We start from the raw sequence: 19,933 nt of genomic DNA, 5'->3' as shown, positions 1-19,933 counted from the left end.
GTGTAGCTCTCATCAGGGCCAAACCTATCTTATTCAGCAAAGAATCCCTGTTATCAACCTGCCAAAAATAAGATTCAATAAAATATCTGCAGCTGGGCACAGTGGCTCCCACCTGGAATCCCAGCACTTTGGGAGGCTGAGGCAGGCGGATCACAAGGTCAGGAGATCAAGACCATCCTGGCTAACAGAGTGAAACCCTATCTCTACAAAACTACAAAAAAAAAAAAACTAGCTGGGCGTGGTGGCGTGCGCCTGTAGTCCCAGCTACTCAGGAGGCTGAGGCCGGAGAATCACTTGAACCTGGAAGGCGGAGGTTGCAGTGAGCCGATAACACGCCACTGCACTCCAGCCTGGAGGACAGAGTGAGACTCTGTCTCAAAAAAAAAAAAAAAAAAAAATCTGCTGAAACAATGAAATGCTTTCCCTTTGGTTTAAGTCTCACTACTCAGACTAACGTAACAGCCTATTAACATAACAGCCCAGGATCTCTTATCACTGGTCCTGGTTTTCTCTACTAAATCCTCCACACAAACATCTAAATTTTGTTTCTAAAAGCCCAGAAAAGAGCTCATTCTGCTGCTTAAAACCAGCCATAATGATGGATTTAAAAAAATCATTTAGGTCCTTTTGTGATACAGGTTACAGTCTACCTTTCTGTCCTAGTATTTAAATTACACTATGCTTGTATTCCCAGTTCCTCAAACATGTCATTTGCTTTCTTAATGAAGAAAATCTGTGATGCTTTTCTCTTCACTCTTAACAGTAGCTGGACCCCAATTTGAACAATTCCTCTTTTGAAAAAACCTTCTGCAAGTTTTTGTCCCCTCCTCACATTATTCCCCTAATATATGGAACAGAACAACCAGCACTAGGTGAGAAAATTGAGGTTTCATGGGCACCTATTAATGATTATTCTGCTTGAAAAAACAATGGAGATTTCTTGGGAATTTAAGAATGTACTACCACATGAGAAACTGAGGTGTAACAAACAGAAGGCTCAATGGCAGCCCAGTGCATCCATTATCAAACACATCATGGAAATGGGAAGAAGTCACTTAATCTTGGGGAAGAAAGAAAAGCATACTAGCGGCCGGGCGCGGTGGCTCACGCTTGTAATCCCAGCACTTTGGGAGGCCGAGACGGGCGGATCACGAGGTCAGGAGATCGAGACCACGGTGAAACCCCGTCTCTACTAAAAATACAAAAAAATTAGCCGGACGTGGTGGCAGGCGCCTGTAGTCCCAGCTACTCTGAGAGGCTGAGGCAGGAGAATGGCATGAACCCAGGAAGCGGAGCTTGCAGTGAGCCGAGATTGCGCCACTGCACTCCAGCCTGGGCGACAGAGCGAGACTCCGTCTCAAAAAAAAAAAAAGAAAAGCATACTAGCCTAACACAGAGAAAACCATCAAAATACCACCATTTTACCTGCCTCTCAATCTCAAAATTGTGATTCACTGCATAAGCTACATGAATACATGAAAAGGTCTCAGAATAAGCCCATTTAAAGGCATTGTTTTAAAAGTTAGTGGATGGCTCCTTTAGGTGATATCATACATACTCCTGCCTCTGAATGCCATCTTCAGGCTGGGCACAGCAGCTTATGCCTATGATCCCAGCACTTTGGGAGGCTGAGGTGGGAGGATCGCTTGAAGCCAGGAGTTTGAAACCAACCTGGGCAACATAGACAGAGCATGTCTACAAAAAAATTAAAAAATTAGCCAGGCACATTGGCATGTGCCTGGAGTTCCACCTATTCAGGAGGCTGAGGCAGCAGGATCACTTGAACCTGAGAGATCAAGGCTACACTGAGCTACGATCATACCACTGCACTGCAGCCTGGGTGACACACTGAGACCATGTCTCACGAAAACAAAAATAATAATAAAATAAATGGCATCTTTATAGTGATAACCCGCAAACCATTTTTCTAGACTATACCTTTTTTCTCTGAGCTCCATACTTATATATCCAAGTGATTACCTGACATCTCTACTTGATGTTCCTCAGGCATCCACCTATCCTCCAGCTCAAATGGAATCCACCCAGTTGCACAGGCCAGAAACTCAGTGCCATTTCTGTCTTCCTTCTCCTCTTCATTCCCTACTCCTAAAACCCAAACCACCACCAAGTGATGTTGTTTTGACCTGTCGATTTATTTCCACTCCTGCCATCCTATTCCAGGGCAACTCATTCCTGGACTCGTATATCAAATGCTTTACTGACTTTGTTACTTTTGCCAAAGAAACTTCTAAGGTATAAAACAAAAATCAGAACATGTGTTTATCCTCTGTTTAAAATCTTTTAATGATGTCCACTTTAAGTAAAATGGAAATGACTCACAATGACGCAAAAGGTTTACATTATTTCACTCTGCCTACCTTTCCAATCTCATTCCTCCCATTCTACTCTCCCATCCTCTTCCACATTCTCCTTTCTAGCTCTAACAATTCCTAAACTTGCCTAACTCCTTATATCAAGCGTTTCTCCAGAAACCCTTTCTCCAGATTACTCTATCTAGACCATTTCTCATCTTTCTAACTAGCTTTTCATCCTTCTAGCTCAGATTATATATGTCTCCCTCAGAGAGCCCTTTCTAGACCAAAGTATTAAAAACAGTAATTTTTTTTTTTTTTTTTGAGACGGAGTCTCGCTCAGTCACCCAGGCTGGAGTGCAGTGGCACGATCTTGGCTCACTGCAACCTCTGCCTCCTGGATTCAAGCGATTCTCCTGCCTCAGCCTCCCAAGTAGCTGGGATTACAGGCACACGGCCCATGCCCAGCTAATTTTTGTATTTTTAGTAGAGACGGGGTTTCACCATGTTGGTCAGGCTGGTCTTGAACTCCTGACCTTGTGATCTGCCCATCTCAGCCTCCCAAAGCGCTGGGATCACAGGCATGAGCCACCACCCCAGCCCAATTTTACTACTCTTAAAAGATTACTGAGGGCCAGGCATGGTGGCTCATGCCTGTAATCCCAGCACTTTGGGAGGCCGACGTGGGTGGATCATGAGGTCAGGAGTTCAAGACGAGCCTGACCAACATAGTGAAACCCCATCTCTACTAGAAATACAAAAATTAGCCGGGTGTGGTGGCACACACCTGTAATCCTAGCTACTTGGGAGGCTGACGCAGGAGAATGGCATGAACCCGGGAGATGGAGCTTGCAGTGAGCTGAGATCCTGCCACTGCACTCCAGCCTGGTCAACAGAGTGAGATGGCGTCTCAAAAAACAAAACAAAAAAAAAAAAGGAGAGAAAATTATATACTTTATAACGTTATATAAACTATAGTTTTATTAAAGTTACTATACGCTCTCAACAGAGACACAAAACAAGATTTGTGAAAATGAAACATAGTCACCTCACTATCATCCACTGCCACTTTTCCTGAGGGTGGTTTAAATGATGCAAGCATCTCTAATAAATCAAAAAGAGTAGTTAAATGAGGTTCTTGTAAAAGCAAAAGCATTGGAATGTTGTCCTTCTGAGGGGGTGGGAGGCAAGATGCTGGCAGCTGAACACCTTCCCCTTTCCGTTCTCTCCTTGGTGCACCCAAAGATACAAATACCATCTATAAAAAACAGCAAAAAAAATTTATGCATATCAAGCTTTTAGTTTAATAAAACAGTAAATCTGAAGTATATAATCACCTAAAATTTTAATATAACAAAGCAATAAGAGCTGTTGAATAGTCACATCTGTGACTATTCAACTGATTATAAATAGATCATTAAAATTCAAACCACGTTTTATATATGTACCTGCATATCCTTAAAACCAAGCTCATGAAGTGCTTTTTCATCATAATCTGTTGTTAACTCGTGTCCAGATGAGATCATCCTGACAGGTCCCATGAGGCCTCCTTAAAAACAGCAAAACATGGAAATGAATTTGTTTTTAAGAATTAACTTACTTGCTGATAAGAATATGTAGTTGTAGCAATTAAACACACTACATGTTAAGTTTAAATGTAATTCCAACCCTCCAGATCTAAGGTAAAGACAGAAAACTCAATAGATTGAGGATAGTTATTTCTAGAATGCATTAAGTCCTTTTTGCTGCCTACACCTTCAACTTCATTTCCCACCATCTTTCCTACCTCACACTATGTTCAGCCAACTGGCCTCCTTGCCCTTTCTTGAAAATAACAAGTATATTACCAACTCGAGAACTAAGATTCCTCTCCAGGAATTCAAGATACTTATTTTCTCACCTCTTTCAAGTCTCTCATCCAATGGGAGCTTTTTCCTTACCGCCCAATCTAAAAGCTTCATTTCACCATTAACCCTTTACTCTGCTTTATCTTTCTTTAAAGCACTGGTTAACGCCTCATTATTTATCTGGGAAGGGAAGGGAGGGTGAGGAGAAAAAAGAGAGGGAAGGAAAGGAAAAAGGGAAGGAAAAAGGAAAGAAAGAAAGAAAGAAAAAAAATAAGGAAAGGGAAAAGGAAAGGAAGAATGACAAATTCCCAGTTCCACAAGGGCAGAGGTGTTTTATTCACACATGCATGCCAGGCACTAAAATGGAGAAGACATTCAAATTAAGTATTGTATAACGTACAACTTTTTTGGGGAAAAAAATGATTAGAGCAGGAAAATTAAGCAAAATTAAATGTCTGATGAATAATTTAAACTTTTAAAATATTGCTAAATTTCATTCAATATAGAAAAACTCCACTGAACACACACTAAACAATTACTTTCAAGAAAAATGAGTGGGGTAAGGCTATTGCTTTTCATAATGACACATAACATTTTAAAATTACCTTTCCCTTCACATAAATATAAAAGGTCTGTGGAAAAATATTTCAAACACAGAAGGGAATATGTTTTTCTTCCAAGATGAGTCACATTGGCAATTTGCCTTAAGCACAATTTTTTTTATAACTAAATTGGTAATCATTGTATAGCTAAATCTATGATTCTTTCCCTTTCTCATTATTTCTAGCCCTCAATCTTGGCCCTCAAAATGGTTTGACAAACATTCAATCCTATTTTCTTCTAAATTTTCCTACCATTTGTTAATACAGATATAATATTTTAAACATATCCTAAGTATTAGAAAAAGAAGGGGTTTTTCTTTCCCCAAACTGAACAAGTCATATATGACTAATTTTCAGTATCCATTCTGTATCATTTAACAATTCCCACACCAAAATCATATTATGGTTTAATGTTTATATAGCTAGTACAGAAGTTCAACTTTCTATTATCCTTTTGAATTTTTCTCCCAGAACTCTTTCTTTTTCTTTTTTTGTAAAGTGCCAATTTACTGACCTCCCAGAACTTCTAATATTGCTTAGCTTATTCATACAGATAACTTCACAGTAATTTCATCAATTTTAAACAAAAATTACATTGGAATTATTGACACAACATTTTAAAAAATAAATTTACCTAACATCTTTACAATATTCGGTACAGAGACATGCTATTTCAATTTACTCAGCTGTTCACTTATCTCCAAAAGTTTCATTCTCACATTTCACAAAGACCTCATATTATCGTAATTTTTTTTTTTTTTTTTTTTTTGAGACGGAGTCTCACTCTGTCACCCAGGCTGGAGTGCAGTGGCTCAATCTCAGCTCACTGAAACCTCTGACTCTTGGGTTCAAGCAATTCTCCAGTCTCGGCCTCCTGAATAGCTGGGACTACAGGCGTGCACCATCATACTTAACTCATTTTTGTGTTTTTAGTAGAGACGGGTTTCTCCATGTTGGCCAGGCTGGTCTCGAACTCTTGACCTCCGGTGATCCGCCTGCCTCGGCCCCCCCAGAGTGCTGGGATTATGGGCATGAGCCACCACGGCCCAGGCAGAATATCATAACATCTTAAAATTGCTATTGTATACTTGATTTCTTTAGTGTCCTATTCATCATGTTGCTTACAAATTATAACTGAATAATAGCGATACCATTTTATAGTGTATTTTACTTTATTCAAATCATTTGTATTATACAAAACTAGAAGAAAAGTAAATGCTTATAAAGCAGTGTATTCATTTAGAAAAGCTTTGGCTACTGGATGGACACAAATTCCGTATTAAACTTTTTTTTTTTTTTTTTTGAGGCACAGTCTTGCTCTGTCGCCCAGACTGGAGTGCAGTGGTGCAATCTCAGCTCACTGCAAGCTCCGCCTCCCGGGTTCACGCCATTCTCCTGCCTCAGCCTCCCAAGTAGCTGGGACTACAGGCACCCGCCACCACGCGCAATTTTTTGTATTATTAGTAGAGACAGGGTTTCACCATGTTAGCCAGGATGGTCTTGATCTCCTGACCTCGTGATCTGCCCGCCTCAGCCTCCCAAAGTGCTGGGATTACAGGCGTGAGCCATTAATACTTTGGTAGTTTTTTTTGTTTTGTTTTGTTTTGTTTTGAGGAGTCTCGCTCTGTCGTCCAGGCTGGAGTGCAACGGCATGATCTCGGCTCACTGCAACCTCCACCTCCTGGGCTTAAGCGATTCTCATGCCTCAGCCTTCGAAGTAGCTGGGATTACAGGTGCACACCACCAGGCCCAGCTAATTTTTGTATTTTTAGTAGAGACAGGGTTTTGTCATGTTGGCCAGGCTGGTCTCAACCTCCTGACCGCAAACGATCTGCCTGCCTTGGCCTCGAAGCCTTGGGATTACAGGCACGAGCTACCGCGCCTGGCAATACTTTGGTAGATTTTTATCAAATGTCTAACTTGATGAGACAATTAAATGTAATGATTAATACTTGCAATATTAAAACACTCTTAGTCATGATTAATTGCTACTCTAATAAAGCATGTGTAACTTTGTTCCAAAAGAGAACTGCAATGACTAGCATTTCATTTAGCATACTGGCCTGTATTTGATGTGAGATAGGCCAATATTCTATGTGTTAATGACAAGTGTTATGGTTTGAATATATGTGTTCCCCAAATTTGTATGTCGAATCCTAATTATCAAGGTGATATTTGGAGGTGGGATCTTTCGGAGGTTATTAGATATTAGGCAGAGTCCTCCATCAATGGGAGTGGTGTCTCTACAAAAGAGGCTCAAAGGAGCTTGCTGGAGCCTTTGACGCAATAAAGCACCATCTATGAGAAAGCTGTCACTAGACACTGAATCTGCTGGCACCTTCATCTTGGAACTCTCAGGTTCTAGACTATGAGAAATAAATTTTGTTTATAAGCTACCCCCGTTTATGGTATTTTTATATAGCACGCTGGATGGACAATGACAACACATTAATGTTGACTATTACGGCTGAAATGGATTTTATAATACATTGAGCTGCTTTCTATCTTTTACTACTTTTGAGATCTTTTTAACATAAGAACTGCTTCTTCCTTATCAGTTCTAAATAGAATTTCTACCTTTTAAAAAAATACTAATGTTTCAAGACAAAATGAAATCTTAAAAACTCTTGATTTATAATTGAATACTGAAAACACACACGCAATTTTTTCCCTTTACAACTCCAATAAAATAAATTTTAAAAATTTTACAGACGTAGGACGGGTATGGTGGCTCACGCCTGTAATCCCAGCACTTTCGGAGGCCGAGGCGGGCCGATCATGAGGTCAGGAGTTCGAGATCAGCCTGGCCAATATGACGAAACCCTGTCTCTACTAAAAATACAAAAATTAGCCAGGCGTGGTGGAGCGCACCTGTAGTTGCGGCTACTTGGGAGGCTGAGGCAGAAAAACTGCTTGAACCCGAAGGCAGAGGTCGCAGTGAGCCGAGATTGTGCCACTGTACTCCAGCCTGGGCAACAATGCGAGACTCCAGAAAAAAAAAAAAATTTAGACATAAACTGACAAGGAGAAAAAAAGAAGAGATCATACCAACGAAGTTTGCAAGATGACCACAAAATAAACTTGTGATGAACAGCAAGCCCCAAAAAAAGATAAATCGCAAAATGATTTAGCATAAGAGTAAGATCAACATCTAACCCTCACACACAAAAAACAAAAGGAAGAAAGAAAAGGAACAGTGCCTCAGAAATCAGCAACACCTTAACCAATAGCCTAGAAACATTATAGGCTCAGAAATTAAAAGGTTAAGGAGAGAAGAAAAAGAGAAAAAAATGAAGCACTATATAATTGCTAACCTTTTCTAAGTTTGATAAAAGTTATAAACTCACAGATCTAAGAAGGTAAACTAAACCCAGATCTCAGAAAGAAAAGCACACTCATAATCAAAATGCTGAAAATCAATGTTAAAAAAAAATCTTTATATCCTTTTTTCCCCCATCATTGGCTGTAAAGGGCAAAAGATAAGGAAAACCACCAACTCAGGTCACAAACTTTGCAAGCCAAATAATAATAGAACAATTTTAAAGTTCTGAAAGAGAAATGTCTGTTCACATCCTTTGCCCACTTTTTGATGGGGTTGTTATTTTCTTGTAAATTTGAGTTCTTTGTAGATTCTGGATATTAGCCCTTTGTCAGATGAGTAGATTGCAAAAATTTTCTCCCATTCTGTAGGTTGCCTCTTCACTCTGATGGTAGTTTCTTTTGCTGTGCAGAAGCTCTTTAGTTTAATTAGATCCCATTTGTCTATTTTGGCTTTTGTTGCCATTGCTTTTGGTGTTTTAGACGTGAAGTCCTTGCCTATGCCTATGTCCTGAATGGTATTGCCTAGGTTTTCTTCTAGGGTTTTTATGGTTTTAGGTCTTAAGTCTTTAATCCATCTTGAATTATTTTTTGTGTAAGGTGTAAGGAAGGGATCCAGTTTCAGCTTTCTACATATGGCTAGCCTGTTTTCCCAGCACCATTTATTAAATAGGGAATCCTTTCCCCATTTCTTGTTTTTGTCAGGTTTGTCAAAGATCAGATGGTTGCAGATGTGTGGTGTTATTTCTGAGGACTCTGTTTTGCTCCATTGTTCTATATAACTGTTTTGGTATCAGTACCATGCTGTTTTGGTTACTGTAGCCTTATAGTATAGTTTGAAGTCACGTAGCATGATGCCTCTAGCTTTGTTCTTTTGGCTTAGGATTGTCTTGGCAATGAGGGCCCTTTTTTGGTTCCATATGAACTTTAAAGCATTCCAATTCTGTGAAGAAAGTCATTGGTAGCTTGATGGGGATGGCATTGCATCTATAAATTACCTTGGGCAGTATGGCCAGACACTTCTCAAAAGAAGACATTTATGCAGCTAACAGACACATGAAAAATGCTCATCATCACTGGCCATCAGAGAAATGCAAATCAAAACCACAATGAGATACCATCTCACACCAGTTAGAATGGCAATCATTAAAAAGTCAGGAAACAACAGGTGCTGGAGAGGATGTGGAGAAATAGGAACACTTTTACACTGTTGGTGGGACTGTAAACTAGTTCAACCATTGTGGAAGTCAGTGTGGCGATTCCTCAGGGATCTAGAACTAGAAATACCATTTGACCCAGCCATCCCATTACTAGGTATATACCCAAAGGATTATAAATCATGCTGCTATAAAGACACATGCACACGTATGTTTATTGCGGCACTATTTACAATTGCAAAGACTTGGAACCAACCCAAATGTCTATCAATGATAGACTGGATTAAGAAAATGTGGCACATATACACCATGAAATACTATGCAGCCATAAAAAAGGATGAGTTCATGTTCTTTGTAGGGACATGGATGAAGCTGGAAACCATCATTCTCAGCAAACTATCGCAAGGACAAAAATCCAAACACCGCATGTTCTCACTCATAGGTGGGAATTGAACAATGAGAACACATGGACACAAGAAGGGGAACATCACACACCGGGGCCTGTCATGGGGTGGGGGGAGGGGGGAGGGATAGCATTAGGAGACATACCTAATGTAAATGACAAGTTAATGGCTGCAGGACACCAACGTGGTGCATGTATACGTATGTAACAAACATGCGTGTTGTGCACATGTACCCTAGAACTTAAAGTAAGATTAAAAAAAAGAGTTTATAAGACTTGTTATAAGGACTTGTTATACGTTAATAAGGACTCAATCTCATGATTTCCTTTTTAATAAGACTTGGATGTTAGTTAAAAAAAAAAAAAAGTTCTGAAAGAGGATAAAAAAACCTCATGACCTAGAATTTGATGTCCAGTGAAAATATCCATCAACAATGAAGGCAAAATAAACATTTTTAGAGAAACTTTCTTCTACACAAAAAAAGCTTGAGAAAATTTCTCACCTGAAGACCTAGAGTACAAAGCTTTAAAGGAAGTTTATTAGAAAGAAGGGTCTGAAAAGGCTGGGCGCAGTGGGTCACCCCTGTAATCCAAGGACTTTGGGCGGCCAAGGAGGGAGGATTGCTTAAGCCCAGGAGTTAAAAAACCAGCCTGGGCAACATGGCAAAACCCTGTCTCTACAAAAAATACAAAAATCAGCTGAGGAATGATGGCCGGCACCTGTAGTCTCAGCTACTCAGGAGACTCAGGTGGGAGGATCACCTGAGAACTAGAGGTTAAGGCTGTGGTGAACTGTGATTATGCCACTTCACTCTAGCCTCGGTGACAGAGTGAGACCCTGTCTCAGAAAAATAAATAAATAAAAACAAAATAACAGAAAGAAAGGGGGAAAAGAAACAAAACAGAAACTTAGATCTATGCACAGGAATGAAAAGTGTCAGAAGTGCTAAATATGTGCTAAAAGAGAAAATGAAGAGATGAGACAAATAGAAAATATTTACACTGCATGTAAATAATCTAAACACTAAAATGTAGACACCAACAGAATGAACAAAAAAGCAAAATTCAACAATTAAGAAAAATGTTAATCTCAAAAAGATATTTCAACTTTAAAAATAGGCATATTTTTTCAGAGAAAAAAGAGCTCTTAGATATTAAAAGCATGACAGTAGAAATGAAAAACTCAGTAGAAAGACTGCAAAATAATGTTGCGAACATCTCTCAGGAACTTGAGTTAAAACTTAAAAAAAGAAACATAGAAAAGATAAATTAGGAAGAGTCTTACAGGCAAAACATCTAGATAATGGGTATGTTCCATAAGGAGAGAAAATGATAAAATAGAAGACAAGAAATCTGTGAACCATTTCAAGAAAATTTCTCCAGACTGAAAAATATAATGTGCCAAACTGAAAGGGTCCAGTGCTAAATACCTAAACATGTAAATAGTGAAGCATTCATCACAATCATTGAAAAAAGACCTATACTCAGGCCCAGTACACTAAGAAGAAGGTGAAGACTGATTAATGTCTGTAAGAAAAAATACTACATGTTGGCTGGGGGTGGTGGCTCATGCCTGCACTTTGGGAGGCCTAAGTGGGCAGAAAGCTTGAGCTCAAGAGTTTGAGACGAGGCTAGGCAACATGGTGAAACCCTGTCTCTAGTAAAAATACAAAAAATTACCCAGGGATGGTGGCACCCGCCTGTAGCCCCAGCTACTCAGGAGGCTGAGGTGGGAGAATCACTTGAACATGGAGGTTGCAGTAAGCCAAGATCCTGCCACTGCACTCCAGCCTGGGTGACAGAGGGAGACTATCTCAAAACAAAACAAAACAAAAAATGATACACTGTATGTAAAAAATATCAGAATTCAGAATTCAACAGCAATGATGAAAGCAAGAAACAATGGAAAAGTACCTCTAAAATTCTGAAACAAAATTATTTCCAAATTAGAATTCTATACCCAGCTAATTTATCATTTAGGTATGAAAACATGAGATACATATTTTTAATGATGCAAGGAATAAAATACGTTACTCTGTCAATTTTCTCACAAGAAACCACTGAATAGAATACTCCCTTGTATTCCAGAAACACACACACAAAGACAACCAATAATGAGAAAGGTATGGATCATGGAAACAGAATATCCAACACAGGAGAGAACAGAATTACCAGAAGGATGATAAAAGATATCACACAATCACTGCTGTGCACCAAATTTGGAGGACAATTAGTAAGATCAGTGTGACTCTGGGAAAATGCATTGAGGGTTATCATGACCAAGACCCCTGCTGCCACTGTACTCTCTTCTCTATGTTACAAAAGAATGGACAATGAACCTGGCCCAGATTCTTATCTGTACTTGGACTGTCTTTACCAAGTGCTAGTGAGATTCCTGCTCTGATCTCCATGTCCTACTGCTTGAATCAGTAGAGGACATTCATTTCATCCTAAAGAAGAGATTCTGCTTTGATCTACTCCTGAGAGTTATAGTAGGTCATGAAGAGCTTAGAAAAAGAAAATACAAATTCTATGAAGGCATTTCTGTTGGATATTCCAGTATTTTTATCAACATTTTAGCAATAGGATATGTCTTAACTGTGCTGAGACGTATACTTGAGAACTTTCCCACTGATATCCCCAAATTAGGCTATATACATCTGTAGGAAAGGTTTTTAACTTGTCATCTTCTGCAATCCTTTAATAGTAGCCACATGTCCCTTTTTCTTTATCCACTAGGTTTGTGGTTGCTAAACTGTTTCACAAAACTAAATAAAAACATACATGGAGGTAAGACTATAAAGAACACTAAAAAAAACAAATGCAAAAATCAAGACAGTGTTAAGGAGAAGTGGAAATGATGTTATTGGGTAGGACACAATAGTAGCTTCTACTAATGTTCTAGTTCTTAATCTGGATGGTAGGTACATGGATTTTCACTTTATTATTTTCATACACTCTACACACAATATATTTCAACCTAACAAAAGTAGATACATTTGGATCCAGAAATTCCATAATGAGGTTTTTATCCAACATACATGAAATAATGTAGAGACAAAGATATTCTCTGTCACATTGTTTGTAATAGCAAAATAATGAAAACAATCTAAATGTCCATTAATGGAGAACAGGAAAAATGAATCAAGTTATTACTATATAGTGAACTATGGAGATCCCAAAAAGAATGAGGTAACTTTCTACATGAACTAACATGAAATGTTTTCTAAGATAATGATATGCCCTACAAGCAAACAGAACAGTAAAAATAGAATTCTACCATTTGTGCTTTAAATATATATATACATATACATATATAGCACATATATATGTATATATATTCTTACATTATATCTTGGTATCTCTGGAAAGAGATCAGAAACATATATATATTAAATATCAGATATATACATATAAAAGATATAAGAAATATATATATTAGGCCTACGTGAAAAATTTCTTAAGATACTTTTGGTAGGCAAGGAGAGATGCACAGGTGGGACATGAAGGTGTGTTATTTTTATATATTCAGAAAAAATGAAAATGTAATATATGAAAAAACTAGTGGGTTAAAGTGGATGAGTAGTATATGGAAATTTAAATTTATCAAAAATTCCCAAATTGCTTATGAAATAAATTTCAAGTTTTTTATGGTCACATCAAAAGTCTAAAATAGAATTTTTTGAGAAACAAATGAAGAATTTTTTGCAAATAGCATCTAAAGCAACTCTCAGCATCCTCTTACCTAAGAATCAATGGTACTAAAGGGAGGGGAGGGTGAAGGGAGCCATGAACATGGATGGTGGACCTTCAAAGTAAAGGTTCAAAGTTGCTGCTATGGTTTGAATTTTTTTGTTCTCTCTGAAAATTCACGTTGAACATTAATCTCCAGTGCAACAGGTTTTAGACGTGGGGCCTTTGGAGAGGCCATGAATGAATTAATGCTATTATAAAAGGGCCTGATGGAGGGAGGCTGTTCCTTTTTTACCCTTCCACCCTCTGCCTGTGAGGAGGCAGCATTCAAGGTGCCACTTTGAAAGCAGAGAGGAGCCCTCACCAGATGCTGGTACCCTGCTCTTGGACTTCCCAAATTCCATTCTTTACCTAGTCTGTAGTATTGTTACAGCAACACAAGACAAACCAAGACAGTTGCTGTATGATACAACCAAGAAAGAAAAGAAAAGAAGAAAAGGAGAAGAAAAGAAAAGGAAAGAAGAAAAGAGAAAGAAAAGCGAAAAAGAGAAAGAAAGAGAAAAAGAAAAAGAGAAAGAGAAAATTTGAATTGAAAGGCTTACCAGGAAACTCTCCTTTTCGGTTGCTTTGACCAAACTCCTGAAGCTGAGCTTGTTGATTTATTTGTTCTTTCTGTAAATTTTCATACCAATGAGTTACTTCAGCCCTAAGATCTGCTACCTGGTCACTAGGATACATTTCAATAGTCATCTGAAATATGAGATGCAACCAATTTAAAAATACAAAAAGAACAGATATTTGACTTGGGAAAATGTTATCAACTTCAAAATTAAAACTATATAAGTACCTTGTCAGGAAGTCCAGCTGGCTGGCATACAACCCTTAGCGGCAGAGACTGTTTGTCACTCAGTGCTTTCAAATGACTACTAATACCAGTGCCTTCAATTTGCCACTGTCTCAGATGATATGCAAATCTAAAACATGACAAAAACAACACATAGAAAGGATACCATTTTAAACCATTTTAATGTTACGCAAATTTTTATCATCTTACAGAGTGGAAAAGTCCAAAAGAAGTTCTAAGTTGATTCCAATGTATTCTACAGCAACAAATTTAAGTTCAGATTCATCATACTGAATCAAACCTAGCTACATAATAACAGCTAAGAGCTCCTAACAAAATAGTCACCAGGAGAAATTACTGAGGAAAAAAAAATCTCCTTAAGGCCAGTTTTTTTTTTTTTTAAATAAAGAGAGTAGAAGTATTAATAAGAGAGACAGGAGGAATTTAAAAAAAAAAAACAACTAATCCAGCAAATGAAATAGCAAGCTGTGATTCCTACATTCAGAAGGAAAAAAAGATATTAAGAAAAATTTTTCGGGGACAGAAACATTCTAGTAAATATATACTAATCAGCCTAATAGAATTTGAGAGTCAATTCATGCCTGCTAAAATTATAAAGTGAATTACAAAGACTTGTATTTCAAAGGAAACAGGCACCCAGCATGATAATCACTAAACACATGTCAGTTTTCTAATTTTCAGATGTGGAAGACAGGATCCAAGGTAACTGAATTTAGTTTAAAAAAAAAAAAAAAAGTCTAAAACTAATCAGCAAATTTGTAATAGAAGGATAAAAAGTGAGGGAATGAATGAATGTGTCTAATTTCCACATGATCCGATGTATGAGCAAAAGAGTAACCTTAAAACAATGTTTCCTGTTAAATATTCAAGACCAGAGTTTCTCCACGGTGGCACTACTGACATTCTAAGCCCAATTAATAATTTGTTGTTATCAGAAGGCAGAAGAATAGGGGTGAAGGAGGCTATATCTCATGCTCTGATATTCAGCAGCATCTCACCAGATACCAATAACATGTTCCCTTGCTGTGATAATCAGAAGTGTCTCCAGGGATTATATACTATGTCTTGGGAAACAAAAACACTTCTGGCTGAGAACCACTGTTTAAGATTATAACTTTATCTCTTTTTAAAAAGAGAACAAATTAAGACATTATTGTTTATTCCCTTAATATACAGAACACAAAGAACAATCATATCTTCAATCTACAGATGTTAAGCAATTTTCAATTAATAATAGCATTAAGCACATCAAGAACAAAATTTTGCATGAAAAATACCCAAGTAAATTTTTTTTAAACTACTGCTTAGTTTTGTGACTATTCCATTTTATCCATATCCTAGTTATTCTACTAGTAACAAAAAATTTTTATATAAACTATTTAACATCAACATTAACTTTTAGCATAAAACATGAACAAATAAAAAGATATCAAGGACATAACAATTTTTTTCACAACTGAGTTAGAAAAAAAATTGTACATCTGAGAAGGAATTTTTGGACTTAAATTCATTAAATTTATAAAACCACCACTGAACGCTCAAAAAACAAATACATTTTTAAAGACTTTTAAAAAGCACTTATTTTAGACATTGGTAATGTCATGCAAGGACTAAGGGTGTGAATCAACAGGTCCTTATTGGTTTGTTGTAGATCCTATAGCATAGAAAAAATTTGAGAAGTATGGGTATCATTAACAGTAACCACCTCCATGAGGAAGACAGCAATTATAGCAGAGTTTCGTTTTCTACATCACAGTGTAATATCTGAATTTTATACTATGTATTTATTAATTTGAATAAGTTACACCACCACACTTGCTCTTTTTACAATTTTATTTTTTTAAGTGGTTAAAGTTATAAGGCAGTATGAAGTTTCTGTGTAAAAAATCGAGTTCCCTTCCACATTCATTAAAAACACAAGGAATTCTTTAAGCAGAATTTCCATGAATTGCAATCTTAATCAAAATAAAGAATTTTGTAATGTCCAAATGTTTCAAATCATGGAAGCATGTTATTTGTAAGGAATGTATAAAATATCTTTACTATGCAATATTTCTTGATATTTTAAAAATGTCAATAAATATCACTTGTATCACTTCAATATCAAACTAAGATCTGAAGTTGAAAAAAGTTACTAACTTTAACAATTTTTTTCAACACAGTTCTTAGTACTTTTACATTTGCTCATAATGATTTTTAACAAATAGAATTTCTTAAAACTATCTACTCACCTTTCATTTCAGTCGATATATTCATAAATATTAATTTGCTTTATTTCTGTATTACACAGGTTATGTCTAAATTAATTATACAGATATTCATTAACAGAATTTTTTGGTCATGTTTCCATGGTAAATGGAAATTCAAAATTAAAATACTGTCTCCTAGTCCAGGAAGAAAAAAAAACAGCAAATGAAACATATGACTCAACTTGATTCAACTATGAGATTATTTGATGTTCTTGGTAAGAGTTTTAGAGAAACTTTTTTTAGTAGTGGTGTTCTGCCTTTTTAATCAAAGTCAATACTTTCTTAGAGATGGAATTCTAACAATTCTCATTCATGCATATCTGCTCAAACTCTATTATTAAAGGTGTGCAATATTTATCAGGAACCCGTATTGCCTATTCCAAGGCAAAATAGTATATATTCTTAATAAAAATTACTTATATTACTGAACCTTCACTTCGGTAAATTATGCTTTCTACCTGACCCCAACAAAAACTTTAGATTCACTTTAAGAATATTTCTGGATATGTCAGGAATAAAAATGAAATTCATTCTAACAGTGTGATATTTTAAAAATTACCTTCTCCTAAACGCTTCCAGATGTGTCTTCAGCATAAGGAGTCCTCTTTCTATAACCATGAGACTTGAGTGTGATTCCTGTTCAAGACTGCTAGAAGCTATCATAAGACTCTCCATGCACTTACTAATAAATTCTTGCTCCTTCTCCAAACCCGTTTTACCTGAAAGCCAAATGTTTAGACACATATATTAGCCTTATATTCTTGTTTAGCTATATCAAAGAAAAATTTTAGTTTAACAAAACACCCTCACATAAAAATCACCTATTAGACAATATTTCAAATCACTTACCATTAATATAATAGGAGTTAATATACTGGATAGCTGCTCGACTGACATCACCAGATTGTGCTCTTAAAGCAATGCCCCAAAATTGGTCCATACCACACAGCTAAGAAAGAAAAATATGGTATCTCTAAATATTGTTTGTCAAACTATGTAACTCATAAGACTGAAGTATCAAAAGTAAAAAACATAGGCAACTCCTATTATTCAGCTATTAAATAATAAAAATAAATGATTTAAAAATTTCCTCCATTGATGAAATACACCTGTACTAGTTCTAAAAAATATTTATACAGCACCTAACAAGATATACATAATGTTTAACTCACAAGTTGTGACTACATAGTAGGAAAATTCTAGTCCTGAAAAACACACTACAAAGGAAAAAAACCAACACAAATACAATAATGAGCACAATGCTTCAATGAATCCATCCAACTTAAACTGATAAAACCACTGCTTTCTTGTATTCACAGAAAATTAACAAGATATGCTAACTCTAGTTCTCACTCTATTTATTTATTTATTTATTTGAGAACAGAGTCTCACTCACTTGCCCAGGCTGGAGTGCAGTGGCGCAATCTTGGCTCACTGCAACCTCTGCCTCCCAGGTTTCCAGGGATTCTCATGCCTTAGCCTCCTAAGTAGCTGGGATTACAGGCATGCACCACAACATCTGGCTAATTTTTTTGTATTTTAGTAGAGACAGGGTTTCACCATGTTGGCCAGGCTGGTCTTGAACTCCCGACCTCAGCTGATCCATCCGCCTCAGCCTCCCAAAGAGGTGGAATTACAGGTGTGGGCCACTGCGTCCAGCCTCATTCAAATTTATGATGTCAACCAGGAGATGACACAAAAAATGTTTTCACTAAAAACTACAGAAAAAGTGGGAAGTAGAAGCTTCCACAAGTTAGGCAGAGTAAAGAAAGATTTCCTTCTAAATTGGCAGCTGAACAACTTTAGTGTTAATGTCACCTACTTTAAAAAGGTAATCTTATTTCATAATAGAGCATAGTAGAGCACGACTACTTCAGTTGTCTGAAATTACCAAATTGAAAATTATCATAGAGGGCCGGGTGCAGTGGCTCACACCTCTAATCCCAGCACTTTGGGAGGCTAAGACAGGCAGACTGCCTGAGCTCAGGAGTTCGAGGCTAGCCTGGCCAACAAGGTGAAACCCTATCTCTACTTAAAAAAAAAAAAAAAAAAAATTAGCCAGGTGTGGAGGCACGCGCCTGTAATCCCAGCTACTCCGGAGGTTGAAGCAAGAGAACTGGTTGAACCTGGGAGGCGGAGGTTGCAGTGAGCCAAGATTGTGCCACTGCACTCCAGCAGTTATCAGAGTGATACTAAAGCAAGGGTTACGACTAAAAAACCTGAAAAAACCTAGTCAGACAAGAAAGGAAGGCAGTAGGAAAATAAAATAAAAGCATTTTAGATACAATTAAAATTATTCTGGCCAGGCGTGGTAGCTCATACCTATAATACCAGCACTTTGGGAGGCTGAGGCAGGTGGAAAAAAACTTGAGGTCAGGAGTTCAAGACAAGTCTGGCCAATGTGGTGAAAACCCAACTCTACTGAAAATACAAAAATTAGCTGGGCGTGGTGGCGCACGCCTGTCGTCCCAGCTACTCAGTAGGCTGAGGCATGAGAATCACTTGAACCTGGGAGGTGGAGGTTGCAGTGAGCTGAGACTGTGCCACTGTACTCCAGCCTGGGCAACAGAGCGAGACACTGTCTCAAAAAAAAATAATCATAATGGCCTGGTGCAGTGGTTCATGCCTGTAATCCCAGCACTTCGGGAGGCCAAGGCAGGTGGATCACCTGAGGTCAGGGGTTCGAGACCAGCCCCACCAACATGGTGAAACCCCACCTATACTAAAAATACAAAAATTAGCCAGGCATGGTGATGGACCCCTGTAATCCCAGCTACTTCGGGAAGCTGGGGCATGAGAATCGCTTGAACCAGCGAGGTGGAGGTTGCAGTGAGCTGAGATCACACCACTACACTCCGGCCTGGGTGACAGAGCCAGACTCCATCTCGAAAAATAATAATAATAATTTTTTAAAATTATTCTTTTTCCTTTTTAAAAAAATTTCCCCAAACTTGCTAAGAGATAAAATTATTCTTTTTTTTTCTTCAAATGGAGTCTTGCTCTGTTGCCCAGGCTGAACCAAATGGCATAAAAATCATATTTGAGACAAATCAATCTTTTATTTGAAGTAAAATATTTGGCTGTATTATCTAGGAATGTCTAGGAGACTCAAAGAACACTGACATGGCCACTTCTTTATAAATCAAGAAACATGTAATAGATTTTCATTAAGCACACCCAATGTTATCTTTGGTACTGAAAAATAAATTTGCTTTATAAAACTTTTGAAACCAGAGAACAGAATTGGGCTGCGCACGTTGGCTCATGCCTGTAATCCCAGCACTTTGGGAGGCCAAGGCAGGCAGATCACTTACGGTCAGGAGTGCAAGACCAGCCTGAGTAACATGGTAAAACCCCATCTCTACCAAAAACACAAAAATTAGCCAGGCATGGTGGCAAATGTCTGTAATCCCAGCTACTCGGGGGCTGAGGCTGGAGAATCTCTTGAATCCGGGAGGTGGAGGTTGCAATGAGCTGAGATCACACC

The 19,933-nt window shown here is 37.7% G+C and overlaps 1 protein-coding gene across 3 annotated transcripts in view; it reads right to left on the bottom strand.

Annotated features, from left to right (window-relative positions):
- Positions 1–19,933, bottom strand: part of USP34 (ubiquitin specific peptidase 34) — a 295,723-nt gene that overhangs the window by 112,600 nt on the left and 163,190 nt on the right. For 2 of the 3 annotated variants that reach the window (XM_055242296.2, XM_063617918.1), the window contains exons 24-29: positions 17,296–17,395; positions 17,006–17,165; positions 14,180–14,306; positions 13,935–14,082; positions 3,761–3,861; positions 3,361–3,570 (exon numbers count right to left, since the gene is read on the bottom strand). In XM_055242296.2, the coding sequence (XP_055098271.1) occupies positions 3,361–3,570; positions 3,761–3,861; positions 13,935–14,082; positions 14,180–14,306; positions 17,006–17,165; positions 17,296–17,395 (846 nt within the window). The remainder of the gene's footprint in view (positions 1–3,360; positions 3,571–3,760; positions 3,862–13,934; positions 14,083–14,179; positions 14,307–17,005; positions 17,166–17,295; positions 17,396–19,933) is intronic. The other variant, XM_063617917.1, reaches the window with a different exon arrangement.

This window comes from Symphalangus syndactylus, chromosome 14, assembly GCF_028878055.3.
Source record: "Symphalangus syndactylus isolate Jambi chromosome 14, NHGRI_mSymSyn1-v2.1_pri, whole genome shotgun sequence".
NCBI classification, from domain to species: domain Eukaryota; kingdom Metazoa; phylum Chordata; class Mammalia; order Primates; family Hylobatidae; genus Symphalangus; species Symphalangus syndactylus.
The sequence above is the reverse complement of the archived record's forward strand: the minus strand, read 5'-3'. Positions and strand labels throughout refer to the sequence as shown.